Source organism: Heterocephalus glaber, unplaced genomic scaffold, assembly GCF_053883595.1.
Source record: "Heterocephalus glaber isolate CG9 unplaced genomic scaffold, H.glaber_assembly_v1.0 deba00001497, whole genome shotgun sequence".
In the NCBI taxonomy this organism is placed as follows: Eukaryota; Metazoa; Chordata; class Mammalia; order Rodentia; family Bathyergidae; genus Heterocephalus; species Heterocephalus glaber.
Window position 1 is genome coordinate 5,401,965 of NW_028258320.1, and position 26,386 is coordinate 5,428,350.

The window sequence follows — 26,386 nt, forward strand, 5'->3', positions numbered from 1 at the left end:
CCCGAGTTCGATTCCCGGTACCAAAATTAAAGAAATATTCTGGTGTCAGTTCAGCACCCCTGCAGACCAAGGTCAAGAAACGCAGTGGGGCTGTTAACTTTATTTCACTTACTCCATTTATTTTTTGAGATATGATCTTGCTAGTTGCCCACGCTGGCCTCAAACTCTGACTCCTCCTGCCTCAGCCTCCTATGCAGCTGGGATCTCAAGCTGCAACATAATGCACAGCTCTGTCTATAGATATTAGGGGATATTCTTTGCAAAATTTCCCCAGTGTTCTAAAAATAATGTTTTGAAAGTTTTGTTTTATCATCTAACCTGAAAGTGATGCCAGGTAGGCATTGAGAGGCTGGGTTGGCATGTTAAGTAATCCATAAACTACTAGTAATGAAACTCATTTTTTCATCTTGGTTGTGTTCCACAGGCTCAGAAAAAGAGTTTAAATCAAACCTCCCCTGTTTCCACTTCCAAGGCTGCAGATGGCCTGAGGCCGGCGCAGATCCCCGGGCTCCTGAGCACCACACTGCCAGGTCAGGACCCCCAACGCAGCTCCCAGGCTGCCCCGTCCTCCCCTCCCTAATCCATCTGCGTGGAACCTGCCTGCCCAAGTCTCCCTGTACTCTGATCATTCCTCTTCTGTGTATCCTTTTCATTCAAACAATGCACTGTGTTGCATCAACCATAAAATATAGCACCATTTCATTTGTTACTAAGAGAGAAAAAAAACACAATTGAACTAGAACTTTTTTTTTTTTTTTTGAGACAGGGTGACATTGGATTGCCCAGACTGGGTTCAAGCTTGCAATCTTCCTGCCTCAGCCTCCCAGAGTGCTGGGATTACAGGAGTGCACCAGCATGCCTGACAAAAATATGCTTCTTTGAAACAATGAGACCTACTATCATGTAGTGCATATGACTTTGTAATTCTCCTCATGCCACTTTATATATGTATATTAACAATTCCAGGCAGGTGTGACAGTACACACCTATAATCCCAACACTCTGGGAGGCTAAGGCAGGAGAATTGGAAATTTGAGCCCAGCATGGGCAACTTAGTGATTTAGTGAGATCCATCTCAGGGCCAGGGATTTAGCTCAGTGATTCCGCCTCCTGCCTTGTAAGCGGAAGGACCCAAGTTTGATCCCCGGTACAAAAAAAAAAAGACCCATCTCAAAATTTAAAAAACAGTATTTTAAAAGGGATAAGGATGTACCTCAGTACCAAGCCCTTAGGTTCAAGCCCCCGACAAAAGGATCCTTCTCTCTTGAAACTGAAAATATTTTTTAGTTATATCTGCCATTCTTTTCTAAGGCTTTGAAGACCCATGCTACTCAGTTATGCTAGAAAAAGACAAAAGTTTGGGCATTCCTAGTCAGCTTCCTCTTTGGCCTTAGGTTGCATTTTGGGGACAAGAGTATTTACAGACTACAGGCTTGAGACCTGTTTCTTAGTCCACAGATAATTTGAAATTATAGCATTTCCAGCTTCTATTTATTACCATTTACTTAATTAACTGCCTAAATAGGCTTTTTTTTTCTACATAGGCTTTAATAATGCTCTCCTCTGCCCGATAACAAACTGTCCCCCCTGCTCCTGTCCTCGAAGGAATCATCCCCGTCACTGGGCACCTGCATACATTGGGCTCCGGTGTACGGCAGTCCTGATGTACCAGTCTACATTGTCTTCTCTCTTAATTCTCACAGGACAGGATACAGGAAGCAAAGTGATGCCAGCATCCTTGGGAACCGCACAGCCACAGTTGGAGAAGGCAGTGGGGTCGTCTCCTGGGCAGCCAGCTGTGCAGGTGGGAACCATCCGCATGGCTGCTTGCTCGGGTCTGCATGGCTGAACGGAAGTGTGCTTATGTTTCTAGAATGAAGATGTCTAGGTGATTTCTGATATGTTACATTGTTTCACAAATCTATTTTTCCCTTTATGATTTCATAATGTACCAGCAGGGGCTGAGGTGCCGCTCAGTGGCAGAGCTCTTACCTAGCATGTGCCCTTCATTCTATCCCCAGCATTGAATGAATGAATGGATGAAGAAATTAAATATCACCATCTAGAATATACACACTAGACACTCAAGAAATGCACCCTGGGCCGAGGATTTAGCTCAGTGGTTTTGCCGCCTGCTACGAAAGCACAAAGACCCGAGTTCAATCCCCAGTACCAAAAAAAAAAAAAAAGAAAGAAATGCACCAGCTGGTGAGGTGCACACACTTGTAATCCCAGCACTCTGGGAGGCTGAGGCAGGAGAGTTGCAAGTTCAATTCTCCGTACTGCCAAAAATATTACCAGTTAAGAGTTTAATGAAACTTGCTACAGTCTGGGCCAGCCCCATGATACCCAGGGAAGGATCTGTTTGGTTCTCTCCAGGTCTGACATACACTGGACTTGTTTCCTTAATGAGACATAAGAAATGCTCTCTTAGACCACACAGCTGGGCTGCATGACAGAGCCCAAAGTGCTGCTCCCTCACTCACTGCTGACCAGATGACTGAGTGGCATCTGCTGATTCCCAGATGTGCATGGAATTGGTACCTGCACACATTGCTTCACAAATATGGTAGTAGAGAGCTAAGGGTTCAGGCTTAAAGTACAGCTGAGCCAGGCATAGTAAGTAGTGCACATATGTCTTCCCAGCCAGCTACGCCGGATGCTGAGGCAGGAGGATTGCTTGAGCCGAGAGTTCAGAGCCAGCCTGGGTGACACAGTGAGACCTTGTCTCAAAAACAACAACAACAACAACAACAACAACAACAAAAACCCTAGAAACTTGAGTCCTTCTTTGATACTGACAGCATGGCTTTCTGTAACCTGAACACAGCACAACTTTGCTACCTAGAGTCTGCAGACTTGTTGGGTTTTTATCAGGGCACATCCAGGCCAGAGATTTAGCTCAGTGGTGCCACCACCTGCCTCGAAAGCCCAAGGTCCTGAGTTTGATCCCTGGGACCAAAAAAAAAAAAAAAACCTCAAAGAGTCAGGGCTCATCCTGGAGTCCTAGAATATGCTCTAGATAGGTCATTGAAAACGTTTCGAACATGGTGACTTTTCTGTGTAACTATATGCTGCTGCTTTTTCTAGAAAAGGGACTAATAAGGTGTCTTGCCCTCAGGTGGACGGTCACTTGGGAGGACAGAAGAGGCCAGCCACAAAACAGCTCACGAAAGGCGCTTTGTGAGTTCCTCTGGAAATGACAGATTAACTCCCAGCATTTCTCTGGGTCCCTAACCTTAATAAATATACTCCAGAAATGAGGCTACAATAAGGAACTTACTAGCCTTTTTTAAAATGTACTTTGCCTGGGCATGATGGTGCACACCTAGAATTCGTCACTCTGGGAGGCTGAGGCAGGATTACAAATTTGAGCCCAGGCTGGGGAAATTGGTGATTTAGCAGGACCCTGTCTCAGAAAAGACTCAGGGATGTAGCACAGTGCAAAGTCCCGTGTTCAGTTCCCACTACCAAAAAAAGGTCTTGAAAATCTTTTCCTGCAGTTTGATTTCACTGGGACCAGTGACTATATCAGCCATAGCTTGAGCTTACTGTTGCTCATTTTTTCTGAAGAACAGTTCTTTGTCTCTTTGGAGACAGCCTCTGAGGAGAAGCATGGCCTAATGAACGCCATGTTGGAGACAGTCACATCAGCATATGCTCACAGTCACCTGCCCCACGAGCAGTTGGTAGCAGCACTGTGCTTCTCATCTACAAAGTGCAAACTGAAGGGAGAACCCCAGTGCTCCATTACAGCAGCACTCCTGCTGCCCCATGTCCTTTGCACACACGTACATGTTATGGCCACACTCCCTCCCTTCCAGACTGCACTGACCTTGCCGCTTCCCTCTGCAGAATCCTCCAGCAGCTACAGAGGGACCAAGCCCACGCCGTGACCCCCGACAAGAGCCAGTTCCGCTCACGCAGTGACGCAGTGCAGAGGCTGCTCTCCTACCATGTGTGCCAGGGCTCCATGCCCACTGAGGACGACTTGAGAAAAGGTGAGCACCCAGCATCGATGGCAGGTGCTGTGCTGCCCTCAGGAGCAGGCGCCGCTCATCCAGCCAGGGATGGGGTACTGTTTTCATTACAGACTTGCATTGCTCCCCGATTCCTATTTCCTGGGCTACAGTTGGGGTGTGGCTTATTCTTCTCCATGTCCTGGGATGGGGACCCCCTCATGCCATGGTATCTTGTTGACACAGTGGGCAGTGACTGAAGCAGATGGAACAGCTGTGGACTTGGTACTCAGCACGGCACTTGAGTTTAGAGGCTTCACCAGTTCTGTTCCCAGGTAGTTCTGTGAGCCTCAGGTCACAGGTTAGGCTAGGGCATTGGCTAAAATTCACATATCTTAGTCACTTGCACGTTGCTGAGACACAGTGCTTGACACCCACGACTTACAGCAGGAAAGTTTGATTTTGGCTCAGTTCCCATCCAAGGTCGGCTGCCTCCAAGGCAGAAGCAGCAGGGCAGAGGGACTTGGAGAGAAAAAAGCTGCTCACATCATGGTGGCCAGGAAGCAGAGAGAGCAGTGAGCTGGAGAGGGAGATGTACCCTTCCAGGCCACACCCTGGTGACCACCGCTTCCTCCCAGGCCCAACCTCCCAACAGGAAGTTAGCTGTAAGCTCCCGTGATTCAACACCTTCCAAAAGCCCCCACCTATAAGCTCGTGAGGCTCTTGGGGAACATCTAGATATAACCATAATATCAAGAAACTGACAAGAAGGTAAGTGACCGGGCCCCTGCTCCAACCTAGAACTCAGCCCATCCTGCTGCTGGCCCAGCTGCCAGCCCTGACTCCATCAGTGCCCTCCTATACTCCAGTCCCTCCCTCCACTGCCACTAGTCTGGCTGATCCTGATGGCATCTCTGATTTCAGAGTATAATGGAGTCTGTCAGTCACTGTGAGCCTCCCAGGAGGCCAGGGGAAAGGGTCCCACCCCACATTAAACAGGGCTGTAAAGACTGAGAAAATGAGTGAGTTATCGAATGCGAAGTCTTGGGAGACTGAAAGACGAAGTGCAGAGCTGCAGACCGTGATCCGCAAGGTGTCAGGGCCAAGTCCGTGCCTCTGCATTAAGCCGGCCTGCCCAGCTTCACAGTTACTGGTCGCTGTGTCCACGTGCTGTGGAGGGACGTGGGGGCTTAGCTCATCAGACCAGCAGAGCTCTGCCCACTCACTGAGGTCTGCTCCTCGGCTATTGGTGACTCTGTTTTAGTGAGGCCACTCAGCAGCATTAGGGTTTTGGTTCCTACTGAACATCCACATAGCAGTGCACAGCAAGGGAAAGCAGCACGAGACGCGATGCTTAACCGAGGAAGAGCAGAGGAGCAGCACATTCCTCAGAGATGAAGGCCTCGTGGGTGATCCATGCTTGCCTACTCTTTTTCTCTCTCTTTTACAGTGGACAGTGAGTTTGAAACAGTTGCCACTCAGCTCCTAAAAAGGACACAAGCTATGCTTAACAAATACAGATGCCTGCTCCTGGAAGATGCCATGGTATGTATGTACGTTGTGCTCCCAGGCACATTGTTGGTTTTTTTTTGGTACTGGGGATCAAACTTGGGACTTTGCGCTTGGGAGGCAGGCGGCAGAACCGCTGAGCTAAATCCCTGGCCCAAGTACATTGTCTTTTCCAGCTCCACAGCCCCAGCTGCAGAATCAGGGAGGAAGAGGTTAAGGATCTGCACTTACAGAACGCCGTTTAAGAGGCTCCTGTAGTTCTGGTTCAGGAAAACTGACACTTAGCCATTACAAGTGACAGCAGCTGACATGGGCTGCAGCGCCTTGTGTGGATCATGAATAGTAGTGCTTTTTTCTCATTTAACAATTAAGGAGTTGTCATGTTACACAAAGTGAGCCAGGCCTAGAAAGACAAGCATCTCATTGTGGTCTCCCTCCAATCTAAAACAATTGATCTCATGGCAGTTGAGAGTAGAATGGTTGTTCCTGGAGGCTGGATGAGGAGGGGGCGGAAGAGAAAGGGAGAGATCAAGGGATACTAAGCTGCACTTAGGCAGGAATGAGAATTCTGGTGCCCCTGGGAATGGTGGCGCATGCCTGTAATCCCAGCTACTCAAGAAGCAGGGGGATCACAAGTTCAAGCCCAGCCTGGTAGAGTTAGCAAGACCCTGTCTCAAAAAAAAAAAAAAAAAAAATTTAGTAAGGCCTGGGGAAGCCAGGCATGGTGGCCCACAACTGTAAACCCACCACTTGGACAGCTGAGGCAAGAGGATCGCTTCAAGTTTGAGGCCAGCCTGGGCTACATAATGAGACCTTATCACAAAAAAAAAGTGTGGGAGGTTGAGAGGGCTGGGAATGTGGCTCAGTGATAGAGTACTTGCCTAACATGTGAGGCCCTGGGTTCAGTCCCCAGTACTACAAAAAGAAAGGCTCCAAAAATATAATTTAAGGGCTGGGGATTTAGCTCAGTGGTTTCGCTGCCTGCTGTGCAACCTCAAGGACCTGAGTTCGATCCCTGGTACCCCCCCCCAAAAAAAAATACAATTTAAGCCAGGCATGGTGGCACATGCCTGCAATCCCAACATTCAAGAGGAGTGAGGTCAAGGTCAGCCTGAACTACATAGCGAGACCCTGTCTCCAAAAAAAGAAAAAAGAAAAGAAAAGAAAAGAAAAACATAAATACAGTTCAATATTTGATTCTATACTGTAGAAGCCTTTAAAAAAATACAAAACAGAAAGGATCCCGGGGGCGAGAAAGAAGGCAGTTGCTGGGCCATGGGAGGAAATATGAGCTGAGGGGGGCTGTGGTCGCTTTCTCTCCGCTGCCGCAGCCACGCCCAGGGATGCGTGGCTCTGGCTCCTGTCCAGAGCTGTGCACTGCACCCACCGCCCTGGGCTCTGAGGACCCCCACATCCCTGCGGCATCCGGGCCAGTGAGCAGGCTGAGGGCGGCTGAGGGCTGCCGGGGCCGCGGAGGGAGCGCGGGGAGGGGCGGCCCAGGCCCCATACCCACCCGTGACCCCTTCCACGCACCGACGCCAGGACAGGAGGATGATTGGCGCCGGGCTCTGAAGCATGGAGGGGGTTCTGTAGAAGTGGACCGACTATCTGACAGGTTGGCAGCCTCGCTGGTTTGTTTTAGATAATGGAATCCTGTCCTACTGTGAGTCACAAGCTGATGTTTGCAAAGGAAGTATAAAGATGGCAGTCTGTGAAATTAAAGTTCATTCAGCAGACAACACAAGAATGAAATTAATCATTCCAGGAGAGCAGCATTTCTACATGAAGCCAGTAAATGCAGCTGAAAGACAGAGGTGGCTGGTTGTTCTGGGGAGCTCCAAAGCATGTTTGACCGATACTAGGACTAAAAAAGAAAAAGAAATAAGTGAAACCAATGAATCTCTGAAAACCAGAATGTCTGAACTTCGCCTCTACTGTGACCTCCTAATGCAGGAGGTTCCTGCAATCCAGGAATTTGTTCACGGTGCTGAGAGTCATTCATCTCCCAGCGTAGAGAACATGAATGACGCCTCTTCCCTGCTCAGTGCCATATGTAACACATTCATCACCACACTTGAGGAATGTGTGAGGATAGCAAATGCCAAGTTTAAGCCTGAGATGTTTCAACTGCCCCATCCCGATCCTTTGCTTTCTCCTGTGTCACCTCCTGTTCAAATGATGATACGTTCTGTTAGTCACCCTGGTTCTTGCAGTTCAGAAAGGAGCAGCTGCTCTATAAAAGAACCAGTGTCTGCACTTCACCAACTCTCCCAGCGACACCGAAGAACCTCCTCAGCTGCAGACTCTTGTAATGATCTTCCCCTTGAAGACCCAGACAGACGTGTTCACTGTTCAAGAAATACACTTAATGGAGATTTGACATCAGCAACCATTCCTGAAGACAGTAGACTTATGGCCAAAAAGAAATCTGAATTGAAAGATCCTCTTCCATCCTTCTCTTCCTGAGGAAATGGAAGTGTCCAACTGCCTCTAAGCATTGCTGTGCAAAAGCTTCTGTAGTTAAACTTGTTATAGAGGGTAGTTTTTCCCTTTACTTAGGATTTCTTGCACTTTACAGAATATTATAAAACAGACAAATAAAAAACAACCCACAGGGCTGGGGATTTTTAGCTCAGTGGTTTCGCCGCCTGCTGCACAAACACAAGGACCCAAGTTCAATCCCTGGTATCAAAAAGAAATAAAATATAAATAAATAAATAAATAAATAACTGTGAGGGACTGATAGCTTGGTCAGTGTATATTGTAGTTTATAAACATAAAATCTTACAAGGTTTCAGTTTGACAGAAGTGTGATATATGTAACTTGTGCCATGGACCAAAAGGTCACTTTACCCCAGCTTAAAGTGAGTTATGATAGCAGCTTGATGGTGATTGTATTGTGTTCCTTTAAGCAAAAAGGAAAAACTTAATATTCTAAATATCTTTAGCCCAACTTGAACATTTTTCAAAAAAGCAGACTGCTGTCCTTCTTATGTGAAGTTGACACTACTGATATGTTGATACTTTGGTTTAAAGTTTGAGTATTTGGGCTGAGGATTTAGCTCAGTGGTTTCGCCACCTGCTGTGCAACCACAAGGATCCAAGTTCGATCCCTGGTACCAAAAAAAAAAAAGTTCGAGTATTTAATTATTTATTTATTTATTATCTTGTTGGATCAAAAGATGATTGCATTCTAACTTTTGTTACCTACCAAATTTAAGATGTCTATGCACTGTAATTTACATTGTTCTACAAAAGAGGTTAATGTTGTAGTGACCTTGCTCACTTAAACCGGAGATATAAATGGCTTTCAATGGAAGAAAATTTTAGTGCTTTTATTTTCCTAAAATAGACTAAGCTGCTATTGTAAGGTATCATTTGCAGCTCTTTAGAATATCTAGAGACAATTTTTTATTTGTGAATATTTATACAAAGAAGGAATTCTGTCAAGGTGATTGTTATATATCACTTGAAAATGACATTTTTTAGTTAAAGAGTAAATGGCATGTTTTGGTAGTGCCTGTCCATCTCTATTGTCAGTGTTTACCTTGTAATCTGTTTTTTAAAAATTTACTCTGGGGTGATCGTTTTGTCTAAGGTTTTGGATGAGCAGCATTTTAAAACAAATTGGCTTGATGTTTTTAAGTTAATCATGTTTAATAAATGTGTTTTTTGCATTCAAAAAAAATACAAAACATTGTAGAACATAAAGTAAAATGTCATCCCAAAGCAAAGATGTGTAAGATGGGCCGGGGATTTAGCTCAGTGGTTTTGCTGCCCGTGGCGCAAGCGCAAAGACCTGAGTTCGATCCCTGGTACCAAAAAAAAAAAAAAGATGTGTAAGATACATTAGTAAGTACACAGGAAGAAGAGAAAGATACAGAACATCAGTGCTCTCATTTATGTGCAAACATAAAGAGAGAAACGTCCAACTGCCGTGTCTGCCTAAAATATCTCTGCAGCTGTTTGGCAGATGGGTGACTCCAGTGAGAGACACCTGGTGGCTGCAGGTGTACAAGAGATCCAAGAGGGCAGGCTGCTTTTCACCTGCTCTTACGGTAGGACCTTCGGAATTCTGTACCAGTGTATAAATTACCTTTTAAAAAATGCATCCTATGTGACTAGGATAAAGTAACAAGAAGAACTTATTTTTGATGCCTTCATTGTTCGAAGATACAATTAGGGGCTGGGGATTTAGCTCAGTGATTCTGCCACCTGCCCTGCAAGCGCAAGGACCTGAGTTCGATCCCTGGTACCAAAAAAAAGATGCAGCCAATTGTCTGCTTTAATAAAAGGTGCCAGGGGGTGGGGGATTTAGCTCAATGGTTCCGGCACCTGCCTCGCAAACGCAAGGTCCCAAGTTCGATCTCTGGTACCAAAAAAAAAAAAAAAAAAAAAAAGGTGCCAGGAATGACTATCTTCTCTCTTTCACAGCGGATCAATCCCTCCGCAGAGATGGTGATGATCGACCGAATGTTCAACCAGGAGGAGAGAGCATCCCTGTCCCGAGATAAGCGCCTGGCACTTGTAGACCCTGGTAAGAACCCAGCAGCAGTAAGAACCCTGCTGTGACTCAGGATCTGAGGGAACGTGGGGGAAGGTGTGAACTGACCCTTGGGCAGGTCCAGAAAGTGGAATGTGAATTCTGGGGAGAAAAGTCCCAGAATTGAGAGCAGTATATGAAGATTCTGAGAATGTCTCTATTCTATAAAATCCAATTGGAATTTTCGGTTTAGTTAAGTGATTCTTCTTCCCCATTGTAAAATGAAAATTCTCAATCTTTCTGTCTTTTTTGCATGTGTGTGTGGCACTGGGGACCGAACTCAGGACATTGTGCTTGCCGGGCAGATGCAGCACCACTGAGCTACATCCCCGGTCTTTGAGAACTAAAGCAAGTCAGAAGTCTTCTCAGAAACAATTGAATCTCAGTATATTATTGAAGCCACTTGTTATTTGTAAGTCACAGGAGGAAAACATCAGTAAGAGTCCCTGACCACAGCCAGAACATTGTAACACTGTTGAAGTATTTGTCTCTCTTCACATTAGTTTCCTGCCAGTTTCACATATTTTAAGTTTGTCCCATAATCTGTCATTTTAAAATGAGCTTTGGAGTTAGAGATGTAGCTCAATGGTAGAGGATGTGCTTAGTGTGCAAGGTCCTGGATTCAGTCCCCAGCGACAAAAATAAAGAGTTCTCTGTTTTTTCCTAGCCTCTGAAATATTGTTTTGGTTTTATATGATTTTTTTTTTGGTACCAGGGATTGAATTCAGGTGCTTGTGCTTGGGAGACAGGTGGCAGAACCACTGAGCTAAATCCCCGGTCCAATATTGTTTTGATTTTGAGTAGGGGTCTCACCTATTGCCCAGGCTGGTCTTGAATGTGCTAAAGTGATCCTTCCACCTCGTCTAAAAAGTTTTAAATCAAATAACACTATAATAATTCAGAGAATATAAATTTTACCTATGTTTACACCATTTATAAAAAATGTTTTTATTTTTCTGAGTTTCTTCCAGTTCTGGCTCCCATTGCATACATTACATATATACAGTTAGAATCATAGATCATATGCTAGATATGACTTTGAATTCTAATATTCTTTCATTTAACACATCACAAGTTTTTAAATCATGTTGCTGTAGTCTTCAAAATGATATTTAATACATTTTAATATATCAGCTTGATACTTTAGCTAATTCATGCCCCTCTGTCTTAGTTACTTCTCTCATTGCTAAGACAAAATACCCGACACACAAAGTTAAAGGAGAAAGGTTTATTTAGCTCACAGTTTGTAGAGGTTTCAGTCCATAATCTCCTGGCTCCAAGGCAGGGTGGCACATTTCAGAGGAGCAACAGTTCATAGCACCAGAAGACAGCCAAACCAAACAAGCAAGGGAATTTAACAGCGGTTTTTCTGTCCCTTTTATCTTATCCAGACTACTTAGGGTGGGTAGCACTCACATCCTTAATCCTAGTACCCTTGAGTCTAGCGTTGCACCAAGAGTCAATTACACACTCTAAATTCTTTCACCTCTGAAAAAGCCCCACCTACGACTGCATGAGGCTTTGAGGGGACATCTAGACACAGGCATAACACCCTGCTATTGGACTGTCATTTTCCTCTGGCTTTAGTCTCTTTATTGTTTCTTCTGAGACCTAAATATTACAGTTTTGCCTTGTTTTTAATATGGCTGGAGAAGTCTACAAATAGAATATATGATCTTCAGACTCCATCTAGTGGAAAGGAATACTGTGTGCCTCTTAAGAGCCTCAAGCCTTTCTAAAAAGGAAGAGGACGTCGTAGCATGTATTCCTATCCTTTTCTTAGAACCTGAAATCTCTTGTAGCCTCTTGATGAACTGGCTGTGCCCTGTCCCAGCCCCCTTCCCAGGCACCATGTGGTAGGAGCCATGCTTCCCTCTGTGTGGTGCTTGCACACCCGTGTGTGGTGGGTGAAATCCTCTTTCCAGAGTCCAAGCTGGATTCCCTCCCTAGATCTCTTATTTGGGAATTTGATGAACAATTCATTTTTGCTCTTTGTACACTTTGTGGCTTTGTAAATGTCACCAGAGCCCTACTTTATTTTCTTGCTGCCTTTTTAGGCTCCCCCCAGCCAGCCTCCCGACACCCTAAATCCTCACACACACAACTTTGCCACCCGCCGACTCCCAGTGCCCAAGCAGCCCAGTGCTTACATAGACAGCGCCTCTGACCCACTGTTCTCCTTAGCACATACTGTTTTGCTGTGCTTGGCCATTCACCCTGTGGACTTGGCAAAATGACAGGCCCCTCGCATGAGTCTGGAGGAACTGAAGTCTCATCCCCAAAGACAAGTGGCTGTCTCCATCCCCCTTCCCTGCGCACACACACACACACACACACACACACACACACTGCCAAGAAGCAGCCAGGCTGGTACCAGCGCTGACTTCTGTTTTCAGACTATTTCTTTCTTTTTTTTTTTTTCCAGTACCAGGAATCAAATTCATGCTTGCCAGGCAGATGCCGGTGCCACTGAGCTACATTTCTGGCCCTTCAGACTATTTCAAAGCAGTTCACAAGATGCTCATAGAAAATGACAGCGAGAGGTGCCGGGGTGCAGCTCAGAGAGAGAATGCATGCTTAGCATGTGCCTGGCCTGAGACCAGAGCTAAATGCAGCCTTCTGCCCCCTGTGTTTTCCCACTGGACATAAAGCAGCTACCTTTTCAAAGAGGTTCAGCTTCCTGCTGGAAGGTATAGCTCCAGAGCCTTGATTCTATGTATGGGATTCTCTCTCTCTCCCTATTCCCCCCCCCAGCACTGGGGGGTTGAACCCAATAACTCTAAACCACACTGCATCCCAGCTATCCCTACTTCGAAAATTTTTTTAAATTTTGAGACAGGGTCTTGTTAAGCCACTGAGTTGCCCAAACTGGGCCTGAACTCTTGATTCTCCTACATCACCCTGCAGAGTGCTGGGGTCCCAGGTGTGTGCTACATGCTGACAGGGTGTGCCAACAGGGTGCACCCTCTCTGGTGCTTCTGAATGCAGCGGACCTGGTCTTGCCCGCTGAGGTCTGATGAGTCAGCCGTGACCTCTCTCGCGCTCACTAACATTCTTTCTACTCTGGTTTCCAGAGGGCTTTCAGGCCGATTTCTGTTGCTCCTTCCAACTTGATAAAGCTGCTCACGAGACACAGTTTGGCAGGAGCGACCAGCAAGGCGGGAAAGCAGCCAGCTCACTCCACCTGGCAGCCAAGGCCCAAAGCAGAGACCGAGCCAAGCTGAGCCTGACAGAACCAACGAATCATGACCAGTTTCATCCAGTGCCTAATCACATCGTGGTCTCCGCGGAGGGAAACATCTTGAAAAAGTCGGAATGTCTCGGCCAAGCCCTGAAGTTTGACAAAGCAGCCTTGGCACAGTACCGGAGCATGTGTGACGACAAGGGCAGCCGCAGAGACCCAGGGAAGTGTTCCCCCGGGCCCGAGGGCCACCTCAGAACCTTGTCCTGCCCAGACCATGGTGCCGAGAGCAAACTGTCCAGCATCCTCGCAGATTCGCACTTGGAAATGATGTGTAACAACTCCTTCCACGACAAAGCACTGAGGAACTCCCCAAAGAATGAAGTCCTACACACAGACATCATGAAGGGGTCTGGGGAGCCACAGGCAGACCTCCAGCTCACCAAGACTTTAGAAACAACATTTAAGAACATCTTGGAGCTCAAAAAGGCTGGGCGGCAGCCCCAGAGTGACCTGGCAGGGAGCGGCTCTGTGGAGCTCGATTTCCCCAACTTCTCTCCAATGGCTTCGCAGGAAAACTGCCTAGAAAAGTTCATCCCGGACCACAGCGAAGGTGTTGTAGAGACGGACTCAATTTTGGAAGCAGCTGTAAATAGTATCTTAGAGTGTTAATAGCAGCAGCGCCCCCGCCCTCCCAGTCCAGACAAGTTAGCTACTCCCCTGCAGAAGCGAATGGAAGCAGGCTCCTATCTCCGCCTGCTTTCATCTCTCATCACAGGTTTCCTTTCTATCTTAGCCCCGTCCTTTGTTTCAGAGCAATACTGTCACGGTTACAGGGAGATCCTTGAGGAAAATCAGCCCTTGGTAGAAAGCAGTCTGATAGGCCCCACACAGTCAAGTGTTCTGAAAGTGCTACGGTCCTTTCTGTCTGTCTGTTGGTGTGTTTGTGTGTGTGTGTGTGTGTGTGTGTGGTTTTTTTTTTAAAAAACACTGTCACTCAATGAGACCACAGTACACTTGGCCCTGGGTAAAATTCTGACAATCATAAGTCGTTTGAGAAGAACAGACTTATTAAAGAAAATCAAACAGGACTGATAGAAGCTACTTTTAAAGAATATCCAACTGCAGCTCTTAATTGCTGTTTTTTTTGTCTTGTTTCTGTTTTGAGGATTTTAGGTGGGGAAGACCACAGAATTGCTCCCCGCTCAGCCCTCACTGAGCCCCAAGCCAGGAGCGCGGAGCGGAGTACTGCTTGTTCGGTGCTTTTCAGGGCTCCTGGAGCAGAGCTGCGTGCCTGGGCACCATGCTGAGTCCACCTAGGGAGCACTCTGTTCACAGCTGCAACAGCATGGCCCAAAATAATCCATCGGGCTCATAAAGGAGGATGGAGATGGGTGAAGTGGCACAGTGTACAGGGGAGGCCAAACAGAGCCATGAGGATGATAATATGTATATATATGTAAAAGCATATACATGTTAACTATTGAAAACAAACCAAGAGTTTTGCATTTTATAATTGGGTAGAGTCAACATACAGTGTATGTTTTTGTCCATTGCTGGGTTGTGTTTCCTGACCCTCTGTACCCACTCCCACAGCAAATAGCCAAACATCAGAAGCACTTTCATTAGAAAGCTATGTTGTAATTTTTCAGTTTAAACTTGAAGGGGACTTTGGCCTTGTTGATGCTCCTTGTCATCTGAGAACAGTAGTCACCCTGGCAGCAATCATTACCAAAACACAGACAAACCAAAGGTAACCAGCCAGCCCATCACTTCGCAGAGTGCCGAAGGACACGCCCTGTCAGCCTCTGTGTTTGGCCTGTTCGTGTCTGTAACATGACTTCCTGCTTTATTTATTTATACTTCTTTTCAGGGAATGTTCCCTACTTTCCTCTCTCATACACCTGTCCCAGGTCATCCCATTCCTGTTGCTTGGTTCTCAGTGTCATTGGCCCCGTCACTGGAAGCGACACAGTGGCCACCCTTCTGCGGGTGCAGGGGTCTGAGCTGTTGGGTCACGGCGTGTGCCCCAGCTTGCTTACTCTGCTGTCTCCCTGCCTGAGGAGCACCCACTGTTCTCCACTCTGATATGTCCCAAATGGGGATGCCCCGGGGCTGGGGATGTAGCTCAGTGGCACTGCGTCTGCCTCGAAAGCAAACGGTCCTGAGTTTGATCCCCGATACCAAAAAAAACAAAACAAATGGGGAAGCCCCTCATTGTTGCTGTGTTGGGCCTGCAGTGGAAAAGAAGGTTTCTGATTATCCAGAAGCATAGCAGCAGCAGACCCTGCCCTGTGCCCCTCCATCCTGCCACACAGAGAACCCCGACAGCCAGGCTTTGTGAAAGCGGCTTATCACCTTCTCCCTGCCCCACTGAAGAAGGAAAACCTAGGCCCTCCGAGGTCTCCAGTTTTTCCCTACTTGTGCCAATGTCCAAGTCCCAGGTCCACTCTCCTGTATTATAATCTGTTAGCTAAGTTGGTATTGCCAGTTGTACCTTCCTGTTTGGGTAGCCCTGGGTTAACAAGAACCCCATGATTTTATAAGCTCTTCTTTTAATTCAAAATGGTCCCTCCTGATAAATTTTTTTCACTGTGGAACTTTATACCCACAAGCCTTCATGTAGGCTCCTAATGAATTTCATTAATTATTGCAAATCAATGGAATTATTATTTTTATCTTTTTTAAAAGTATTGGGGATCAAACCCAGAAGCGCTCGGGCCGGGCATTTAGCTCAGTGGTTCTGGCGCCTGCCTCACAAGCGCAAGGTCCTGAGTTCTATCCCTGGTACCAAAAAAAAAAAAAAAAAACCCAGAAGCGCTCTACCACTGAGCTCCATCCCCAGCTCTTTTTAATTTTTTAAAAAAATAAAACAGGGTCTCATTAACTTGCCCAGGCGAGACACAAACTTGTGATCCTCCCACCTCAGCCTCCCAAAGTGCTGGGATCACAGGCGTGTCCTACTGTGCTCAGCTTTGTTTTTATTTTGTTGAGATGGGGTCTAATTTGCCCAGGCTGTGCTCAAACTTGCGCTTCGCCCTAGCTCAGTCTCCCTAGAAGCTGGGATTCCAGGTGTGCACCATCATGCCTGTCTCAATGGAATTCTTAAGAGACAAGATAAGCCTCATGTGCGTTTGTCACCTCTCTGTCCCTCTCCCACCCTGGTTCTCCAATCCTAGCTTTTTTCTCCATCCCATCTTAAAGCATTTTTAAGCCCTACCACTTGCCCAGCAAACAGAGCCTAATTTACCAAAATGAAACGCGTAAATTTCTTTGTCCTTGTATGTAAGTTTATTTTTTATGGAGGGAAGAGTCTAGATAATGACAAATGAAGATTACAGATATATTTCACCCTGTCATTAGGTTGCGCCTGGGGTCCCCACGTGGTGTGGTGCCCCTCTGCCAAGGGTGAGAGAGCGCAGCCTCTGACGGCCAAGATTCAGTTGTCCGGGTTCATCAGTCAAAGCAGTTTCAGAACTACTTGTGCTCAGTAACAAAAATAATTTTCTCTCTTTTTCCATTTGTTGTTGTGGAAACGTGTGAATGTGTTATTACGCATTTGATTTTGTGTCCTTAAGTACTGCCTGAAGATGAGGCAAATTTTAAACTGGCAATTACGAAAAAGAAATTTTCGTTGGGAAGAATTCAGTAGACTCTGTTAGATTAGGGAGGCCTTACAGACTGACTCGACTTCAAGAGGACGCGTCACTCACTGTCAGTATGGTGTGGGCTTTATTTGCTTAAATACCTTCATTTGTATAGTATGTCTCACTTGAAATTGCTTTGTATACATTTTGTAAAAATATTTATAAAATGTTTTGTAAAAAAAAGTATAACAAATTGCAGTTTATTTTGTTATGTTGGATAAATACTGTTAAAAAGAAACCAGTCAGTAACTATATTGTTAATCCATGGTTAGGAAATGTTTAGTTGGAGATTACAAAATGAAACAACCATTGCAATACAGCCAAAGATTTGGGAAAATGTGCAACTGTGATTGTCTTGATTTTGCAAACAGGAATAGCTACTTTCCCCCAGGAAAAAAGGGGAAGATAAATGTTCAGTGAGAGTTCTGGTTAAATGTATTTATTATGACCAAAAAGTAACCTACCCAGTGAAGGGACAGGATTTTAACTGATTGGCCTTTCTAAATAGTGATCAATTAAATGAAGTTGGGCAGTGAGGAAGTTTGGTCCTGGCTGGCCTCCGTCCTTACTCCTATCACGTGATCCTTGGCTAAGAAAGGAGAAATGAGGATCACTGGAAAAGGTCATTTATTTTGTTTCTGTAAGGGCAAGGATAAAGCTAAAGGATAATTAAAGAAAACTACTTCACATTAAGGCTTATTTCAGATACAATATGTTTCTCTTGGGATTCACATATTTGACACAGCTGAATGGAGAAAGCATTCTGCCATCATTTCTATAGAATCAGCCTCCTTCTACTTCCATCATTACCCTGCTCAGGTTTCAAAATCCCAGCCAAGTGTGGTGTTACACACCTCTAATCCCAGGACTCCGGAGGAGGCTGAGGCAGGCAGATGGCCCCATATTCTAGGCCAGCCTGGGCTACATTGTGAGTTCAAGGCCAATCCAAACTACAAGCACAACCTTGTCTCAAAAAAACAGGTTCAAAATCCCAAAGAAGTCTCATGTTCCCTCCCACTAGGAGGTGAGAAGTGTTGAAAAGATCTTACAAAGGGCCAGGGATTTAGCTCAGGGGTTTCACCACCTGCTGCCCAAGCGCAAGGACCAGAGTTCGATCCCCAGTACCAAAAAAAAAAAAAAAAAAAGATCTTACAAAGACCCCTGACCCTTAAATCCTGGGCTTAGTGCAATGGCAAGCACCTATAATTCCAGCACCTTGAAGGCTGAGGCAGGAGGATTGCAAATTCTAGGCCATCTTGGGCAATTTAGCAAGAACTTATCTCAAAATAAAATTTTAAAGAAAAAAGGTCATGTGTGTAACTCAATGGTGAGTGCTTCCCTAGCATACATGAGGCCTTGGGTTCAAACTCCAGTACTGTGCACATGCATGCACACACACACACACACACACACACACACACACACACACACACATTTAAGTACCGAGTGGGCAAACATTTGGAATTGATATCCCCCCCATCTCCAAGATTGTACATGATGAGGGAAAGACCAATTCCCAAGAGAGACAGGATACTGTTAGGAAATGGGAATGAAGGTTGGCAGGCCCTAAAAATAAATGTCCATGAGATTTCAGGACTTGAAGCCCTGTGTCACTGCACACAACTGCATAGTCCTCCATGATGTATCCAACCATTCCCTAAAGCTGGGCGTGGCCAGGAGAACTGAAAGCTAGGTGTGGTGGTGCATGCCTGTAATCCCAGCACTTGGGAGGCTGAGGCAGGAGGATCACTTGTGAGTTTGAGGCCAGCCAGGGCTACATAGTGAGTTCAAGTCCAGCCTGAGACCCTGTCTCAAAAAACAAAAAAAGAGAACAGAGCCTATGAGGATAGACTAAAAAGTTGATTTTTTTTAGGGCTAGGGATTTAGCTCAGTGGCACCGCACATGCCCTGTAAGTGCAAGGTCCTGAGTTCAATCCCCAGTACTGCAAAATATATAAATAAAAATGAATTTTTAAAAAAAGTTGATTTTTTAAGGTTCTAGATAGCCATGACACATTTGCATTCAGTAACCTCATTTTAGGGGGAAAGAAAACCTGCATATCATGTGGGCAGTGATGCGTAAACACAAATCCAGTGAGCGCGCAAGGTCATGGTTGCAAAGGACTCCATCCTTTCCGGGTCAGACTGGTGCGGCGCCAGCTTTGCTTGGAGAATCAGCACTCTCCTAGCGCCATCTGCTGGCTAAGAAAACCATTTCCTGCATCTTCACTTCCCAAGTCCCATTCCGCTGGGAATGTTAACAGCCCTGAAATTCTCCTCCCTGAGTAGGAGAGTACCACAGAATCTACTTTTTTAATCACAGAAAGTTATAAAATATTGTTTTTTGGGGTCCATTGTTTACTCTTGAATGGCTCTTGCATTTTGGTGAACCTTCTCTTTTCCCTCCAAAGTAAGGTGCATGGTATGGCATGGAAAGAGTGAGAAGGAGCCCCAGGTCACTGGCTGAGACTCTGAACATCTTTCCTTTCCACCTTTATCAGGTCATAAGCACCCTGGTCCGTCCCCTGCCTTTTGGGGTAGACTAGTTACTTAGCACACAGCACAGTGATGCCCTGCGTTGCCAGATGACACTCGGATATTTAACAAACCCCACCGGCCCTCCGTGTAAGAGGTGTTGCAGAAGATACGGAGGAAGTATGATAAATCCCCTGTCCTCAAAGAGCACACAACATAGGGTGTGGTGGCACACGCCTATAATCCCAGCACTGGGGAGGCTGAGGCCAGAGGATCACTGCAAATTTGAGGCCAGCTTAGTCAGCTACACAGTAAGTTCAAGGCCAGCCTGAACTACATAGCAAGACCCTGTCTCAAAAAACAAAATATAGTATGGTCCACAAACCAGCAGCACTGGTCTGTGAAGCTTGTTAAAAATGCAGAATAGGGACGGGAATTTAGCTCAGTGGCACTGCACCTGCCTTGAAAGCACAAGGTCCTGAGTTTGATCCCCAGTACCAAAAAAAATGCAGAATATAACCTGTGGGTGGTGGCACAAAGTTAATCCCAGCTACTCCAGAACGAGAGACAGGAGGATCTCAAATTCTAGGCCAGTTTGGGCAATTTAACAAGATGCTGTCTCAAAAAATTTTAATATTAATTAATTCGTTGGTTGGTTGAGAATGGGTCTGTGTAGCCCAGTCTGGCATTGAACTTGAGGGTATCCTCCTGCCTCAGCCTCCTGAGTGCAAGGGTTACAGCAGAATACAACTGGCTCTAGTTTTTTTTTTCAAAGGGCTGAGGATGTAGCTCAGTGTGAGAGTACTTGCTACCAAGCAAGAGTAAAAATTTGCCTTTTAAAGGGATCCTCAAGTGACTCCTACACACATGAATATTATGGAGATTTCCAGGGAGGACAGAACTTGTGATTCTCAGGACACTCACTAGGATAGCTAGGAGCATACAGCAAGCGGTGAGCGCCACAGGAGGGGAGCTCTGAGATGTGAGGTGCATTTCTGGTTTCCGGTCCAACAGTGATAGTGACCAGCATAGGGTTGACCACTTACTGTCAGACACTGTCTTCCGCGCTTAATGTAATTTCACCTAGACCTCCTAACGCTGCTGCTCATCTCGTGGGTAAGGAAACCAAGATAGGGCGGGGGATTTAGCTCAGTGCTTCTGGCGCCTGCTTCGAAAGCGCAAGATCCCAAGTTCGATCCCCAGTACCGGGAAAAAAAAAAAAGGAAATCGAGGTAGAGAGGGAGTAAATAACCGTCACCGGTGAGGGAACAAAGGCAACAGAATCGGGGCTACATTCTTTTGTTCATATCACTTAGGATTGAACCCAGTGCCTTTGCACTGAGCTACATCCCCAACCCCTTTTTATTTTGGAACAGGGTCTCACTAAAGTTGCCCAAACTGGACTCAAACTGGCAGCAATCCTCCTGCCTCAGCTTCCCAGAGAGCTGGGATCGCAGGCATGTGGCACTGCACCCACTCGGGTGCTTTACCACCCTAGGCAGTCTACAATCACCTCCACCATAGGTGGGAGCCAAAGCCAGGCCTTCAAGCCTTCCCTGCCCAGCGAATACACCCCCCCGCTCCCCCCGCCGCAACCCCCGCCCAAGTTGCCAGACTCCCTGTGCGGAGTTGAGAGACACAGTGTGAGCCGGAAATGCGGCGCGACTGCGGAGGCAGTGGTGCATTGTGGGAAGCTTTTTATTCACAGCCAAGGCGCCAGAGGTTCGAGAATGTACCTTAAATGAAAAGAACTTGATTTTGAAAATGGCATAGGCATTAAAAGATATGAAAGGCGTGCTAAAGAAACTCTGCGCCATTTTTTGCATGAATCATATGGTTAGCAAGACCTCTTAGAGGCTCACAGTTGATAAGGGGGCGTTGGCTGTCCGAGTCATCCAGCGTGAGCTAGAGTAGCCCTCTCGATGATCCAAGTAAACACAGAGCGAGTCCTCTCTTCACCACCGGGTGGCCGTGCGCATGAGCTGTAACCTCTCTGCGGGAAAGATGGCGGAAGAAGAGTGAGTTTTTAGCGTTTGGCTCCGTGGAGTGGGACCTTAAGTATCCGATGACATCCTTCGTGTTAAGTGCTTTGGTGATAGAAAAGGAGGATGGATGCGGGTTGTAGGAAGAGAAAAGGAAAGGGCCAAGGTTACAGAGGGTCGCGATGCGGAATGAGGGACTGTAGGGCTGAGACGAACAGAGGGCCGCCGTCAAATTCGTGTTAGCTCGAGAGTCGAGGACAGACTGCGGATAGGGAAACTGAGGTACAGAGGAGAGAGTTGTGAGAGTGTCAAGAGTCGGAGTCATGCCACCTGACTTTCAGTATTCACTCTGCACTTGAACCAACGCCTCGAGGTTTTACTAGATCTCACAGGTGTTAATGTCTGGAAAATTGTGACAGTAAAAGCTATTGACGTATGCGAACCAGAGAGCTGGCCTCTTTTGAGACAGTGTCGCTCAGTAAAGCAGGCTGGCCTTGAACTCACTATGTAGTCCAGGCAGGCCTCAAACTCAGGGCCAGCCCTCCTGCCTCAGCCTCCGGAGTGCTGAGATTACAGGCGTGAGCCACCACTATGCATTCAATGGCTTTTTAAGACTTTGGGGATGAGTGAATGAGAGGGTCCATGTTGAAGACGTGACCTGGGAACTTGAAGGTGGTGATCCCCATAGTCCAGGATCCTGAATTGGTTTGGAAATGCATTGAATGTTCGTTTCCGAAATCTTATATTGCTGATCTTGATTTTCTATATCAGGCAAAGGAAAAAGATCCCCTTGGTTCCAGAAAATCTCCTGAAAAAGAGGAAGGCTTATCAGGCCCTCAAAGCCACCCAGGCAAAGCAGGCACTTTTGGCAAAGAAAGAGGTAATTCTGGGAAACTGGAAGAAAGTGTTAGAAATAGTGTTGGATGAATTTTATCCAGCAAATTGTTTATATGCCAGAAACTTCACCGGGGATATAGCTCAGCGGTACAGCACCGGCTTGGCAAGCACAAGACCCTGAGTTCGAGTCCTGGTACCAAAAAGAAAAAAGAGCTTTTCCCAGTAACTTTTGAGCTTTATTAATCTTTTTTTGAGACAGAGGCCTGCTATGCAGTTTATGCTGGCTGTGAATTCACTGTGTAGCCCAGGCTGGCCTCAACTTTATGGCAATCCTCCTGCCTCAGCTTTCAGACTGCTGACGTATCCAGCGTGCACCACCACACCTGGCCCAAGTTTTCTCAGCCTTTACTTGGTTTCTCACTTTTCCCTTATATAAGAACAGAGTGTATTTGTTTGCTCCCCTTTACAAAACTTAAAAATATGCTCTATCGTTAGTGACTCCTGAATTACTATTGTGGAAGTAAACTGAGTGTCAAATGGCCATGGTGGTGCATGCCTGTAATGCCAGCAATTTAGTGAGACCCTGTCTGAATAAAAAATAAATAGGCCTAGGGGTGTAGGTCAATCCAGAGGCCTTGGGTTTAATCCCCAGTACAACAAAAGAAAAAAAGATGAGTGTGGATACAAAGTACAATATTGATGATGGTCTGTCTTTTCTACAAAAGAGAAAGGTAAAAGAGATCAGATTTAAGCGACTGGAATCATTCCTGCATGATTCCTGGCGACAGAGACGTGATACGGTACGAGTGAAACGACTAAAAGTGAAACCTCGAGCTTTGGAAGCACCTGATAAACATTCCTTGGCCTTTGTTGTCCGCTTCCAAAGGTAAAGTACTGGTGTCTTTTCAGTTGCCCTGGGTAGGTCTTTGCAGCTGGGAGAACTGTTGATTCAGCTTTATACCTTTTCTGGGGAGATGAGATAGGACGTAAGCCACTGCTAGGGGTTCAGAGTTGAGCATGACAGTTTCCCTTTGCACAGTTAGGAAGAATGACCTTGGGCAGATGGACTGGCATAGAAAGGAGTTCAGCAGGGCCAGGAAAAGGCTTTCTACGCAGAATATTGAAGTAGAGAAATCCAGGCATCTTTATAGGAACTAAAACAAGGCAGAATGGGTGAAGCAGATCAGTACTGGGAGAAATTTCCATGTTTTGTGGTACTGTGCTGACTGTCCCTATTCACATGTACCTGTGACTATTGCTATGAAACTTGTGAGTTTTAAATACTCCTACCACTCCCCACAACCTCTTGGTCGGACTATTGTACTCTGTTAGTTTTCTAACTGGATTTTCCTGCCTCTGGTTCACAGTCTAAGATCTTTCCTATTGGCTGAATTCAGTGATTATCAGAAAAAATCTGGTGTTTCTCTTGCTTAAAATCTTTAGTAGCTATCACTACCCACAAATTCAGGGACTGTTCTCCCTTTGGCATTCCTTCACATCAGGGGAAGATGGTACATTTACAAACTGCCACCCACTAAATAGAGCTCTTCAAGGCATGGTATGTCTTTCTCCTTCCTTTGTCAGTGGAATGGTACGTATTTCCTAGGTGCTTGCTCTAGACTGCCATAAACTGGAGAGGGCCTGACTTACTTTCCTGTTTGTTCCAGAATTAACGGGGTGAGTTTAATGGTACAGAGGACCATTGCAAGACTTCGCCTGAAGAAGTTGTTCAGTGGCGTCTTTGTTAAAGTCACCCCCCACACCCTCAAAATGCTGCGTGTAGTGGAGCCTTATGTGACCTGGGGGTGAGTTTTTCCATGTGCGTTCACAATGCACAGGCTGTTCTCCCAGGCTTGTGTGCTCCATTGGACATGTTGTGACCACACTGCCCAGAAATCAGGAAACTTGGAACATGGGGCTGGCAGGGGGAGGATCAATGATGCTAATGCAGACCGAGCAGTGTCATGGCGGGGCTTCTTCAGTTGACAGCTTGGGGTCTTGAAGCCGAGCCAGTAGCAATGCTTATATTAGTATTCCTTAAACATTAAAGCCCAACAGAGGCGTGGGTTTAATACCCAGCGTCTCAACCCTCTTGAGTGGACTGGAAGCCAGGGTAAGGTTTTTTAGTGCTTTGGTGCCAAAGTGAGCACAAGGTATGGTTTTGGTTGTATCTGGGAAGTAAATTATTCTGCCAGGTAAGCACTTACCCATACAATTAAATGTCTTGTTAAAATAGAGCCAGGGCCACTCTGTTTTAATTCCCACCTACATGTATGTATCCCAAGCTGGAAAGGGAGTGCAGAACACACCCAGGTTGAGGGCTGAGGTGGGTAGGAGAACTTCCCCTCCTTAGCCCGGCCACGGGACTGGGTGGCTGATGGCAGTGTACCGGGTGCCAGCTAAGGCTGTGCTTGCTTCTGCCTCACGTAGATTTCCAAATCTGAAGTCTGTCCGGGAACTCATCTTGAAACGTGGACAGGCAGAGGTCAAGAATAAGACCTTCCCTCTGACGGACAACACAGTGATCGAGGAGCACCTGGGTGAGTGCCGCAGCAAGGGGTCTTTGGTGGTGTTGCTGTGGGAACCTGGGTATGTTCTTGTTGGGTCCCCAGGAGCTTCTCAGTGTACACTGCACAAACGGAGAATAAAGGAATCTGTGCCTTTGTGTCTCTTAGGCAAGTTTGGTGTCATTTGCCTGGAAGATCTCATTCACGAAGTGGCCTTCCCGGGGAAGCATTTCCAGGCGATCTCCCGTTTCTTGCACCCTTTCCACCTCTCTGTGGCCCGGCATGCTACCAAGAACAGGGTGGGCTTCATCAAGGAGATGGGCTCACCTGGCTATCGGGGTGAACGCATCAACCAGCTCATCCGCCTGCTGAACTAGTTCCAGGTGAGCTAGTGCTGAACACTATCCTTGGTCCAACTTTTCATGGGCTGCACTTCGTCCCCTAAAAGTTCTTTTTGTAGGCTGGGGTATAGTTAGTGGTGCAGTACTTGCCTAGCATAGGAAAGACCTTGGCCTTGGTCCCCAGCAGTGGGGGGAAAAGGTTTTTAATGTATTTACCACTATATGAGTAAATGGGAGGTTGGGAGGAAAGAAGAAGTGGGTGTTTCCCAGTCTGATGGATAGAGACATGGGCTCTGGGTACTGTAAAAAGGTACAGGGCAGGGCTGGTGGGGGTCAAAGTGGTAGAGCACTGCTCTAACATGCCCAAGGCCAGGTTCAGTTCCTAGCAAGTTACAGGCTAGAAAACATCTGTTACTATGGTTTGTTTAGGTGGAAATAGAAAAGGTAGAACAGAAATTTTAAAAGGATGTTAACACCCAAGTCATCTGTGTATCTTGTTGAAGGACTCTTTGAAATTGCTTTTTTTTTTTTTTTTTGGTGCCAGAGATCGAACTCGGGACCTTGCACCTGCAAGGCAGGTGGCGGAACCGCTGAGCTAAATCCCTGGCCCCTGAAATTGCTTTTCATTGATGCTATTATTTATCTTGGGGGTGTGCATTGTGATGTTTATGTTTATGCAGTTGTGCTTTTTCTTCCTCAGATTATCAAAGCACAGTGCCTTGGAAGCATGTGTTTTTGTTTTTCGGAACTGTTACCAAGTATCTTCAGAGAAGATGATTTTCTGCCCTCAGAACTGGAAGGAAGCTGTCAGGGAAGTGCAGGTTCTTGTCATGGTGGGCACCTCTCACCACTGCCCAGTTTCAAGAAAAGTTCCATTGTTTTCCACATTGTCCATCGCCACCGCTGCCACTGAAATCAGCACATGCCATGTGGGAAGGAGTCCTGTTTTGTTGCATTTTCTGTCCTGGGGTTTGGTGTTGGTGAATGAATAACCTGACACGGGTATGAGGCTCCCTACAGCTTGTAGCAGTAGAACCAGCCCAGAGGCATACTTGAGTCTGGGGTTCCAGGGCTTTCTTTTGAAAAGACTTGAAATACAGTTAACAAAGATCACAAAAACAAGTGTTCACCTGCCTCTGTTGTGAGTCCGTGTTGCAGCTTGGTGAGGTCTCAGACTGGCTGGCCGAAGTGGCTGTTGTACCCTGCCTTGCAACTGACTTGGCTTCTTTTCTCTAACTCAGAATTCCCAGAAGACAGACATTGTTGAGTTTGTTGGGAATTTCAGGGTCCTCCTGGGGTCCTTTCTTTCAGTACCAGAGCATCTTGTATAGAGAAGCCCTGTTCCTGTGGGTATTGGTCACCCAGGCCCTGAGCTAGCTAGTAGTCTGGTTTGTGCCCTGTATAA

General features: G+C 46.3%; 2 protein-coding genes and 1 pseudogene across 4 annotated transcripts in view; all 3 read left to right on the plus strand.

Moving 5' to 3' along the window:
• Bicral (BICRA like chromatin remodeling complex associated protein) overlaps positions 1 to 17,178 on the plus strand; it is a 70,913-nt gene extending 53,735 nt beyond the window's left edge. The window contains exons 6-12 of the mRNA XM_087184567.1: positions 425 to 530; positions 1,704 to 1,804; positions 3,122 to 3,183; positions 3,856 to 4,001; positions 5,410 to 5,504; positions 9,903 to 10,005; positions 13,086 to 17,178. Of these exons, the coding sequence (XP_087040693.1) occupies positions 425 to 530; positions 1,704 to 1,804; positions 3,122 to 3,183; positions 3,856 to 4,001; positions 5,410 to 5,504; positions 9,903 to 10,005; positions 13,086 to 13,864 (1,392 nt within the window). The 3' untranslated portion in view covers positions 13,865 to 17,178. The remainder of the gene's footprint in view (positions 1 to 424; positions 531 to 1,703; positions 1,805 to 3,121; positions 3,184 to 3,855; positions 4,002 to 5,409; positions 5,505 to 9,902; positions 10,006 to 13,085) is intronic.
• LOC101701354 (pleckstrin homology domain-containing family A member 3 pseudogene) lies at positions 5,512 to 9,828 on the plus strand (annotated as a pseudogene). The gene has a single exon (XR_015440248.1). The product of XR_015440248.1 is annotated as a pleckstrin homology domain-containing family A member 3 pseudogene (transcript).
• Positions 17,179 to 21,019: 3,841 nt separating the features above from the next.
• Positions 21,020 to 26,103, plus strand: Rpl7l1 (ribosomal protein L7 like 1). 2 transcript variants are annotated; one of them, XM_004846561.4, is made up of 7 exons: positions 21,020 to 21,332; positions 22,068 to 22,176; positions 22,859 to 23,019; positions 23,801 to 23,938; positions 24,564 to 24,673; positions 24,809 to 25,023; positions 25,682 to 26,103. In XM_004846561.4, the coding sequence occupies exons 1-6, from the start codon at positions 21,292 to 21,294 to the stop codon at positions 25,015 to 25,017; spliced, it is 768 nt and encodes a 255-aa protein (XP_004846618.1). In that variant the 5' UTR covers positions 21,020 to 21,291; the 3' UTR covers positions 25,018 to 25,023; positions 25,682 to 26,103. The 2 variants fall into 2 exon arrangements, with proteins under 2 accessions (XP_004846618.1, XP_004846619.1); XM_004846562.4 differs by lacking the exon at positions 21,020 to 21,332 and adding an exon at positions 21,365 to 21,393.
• Positions 26,104 to 26,386: the final 283 nt, after the last annotated feature.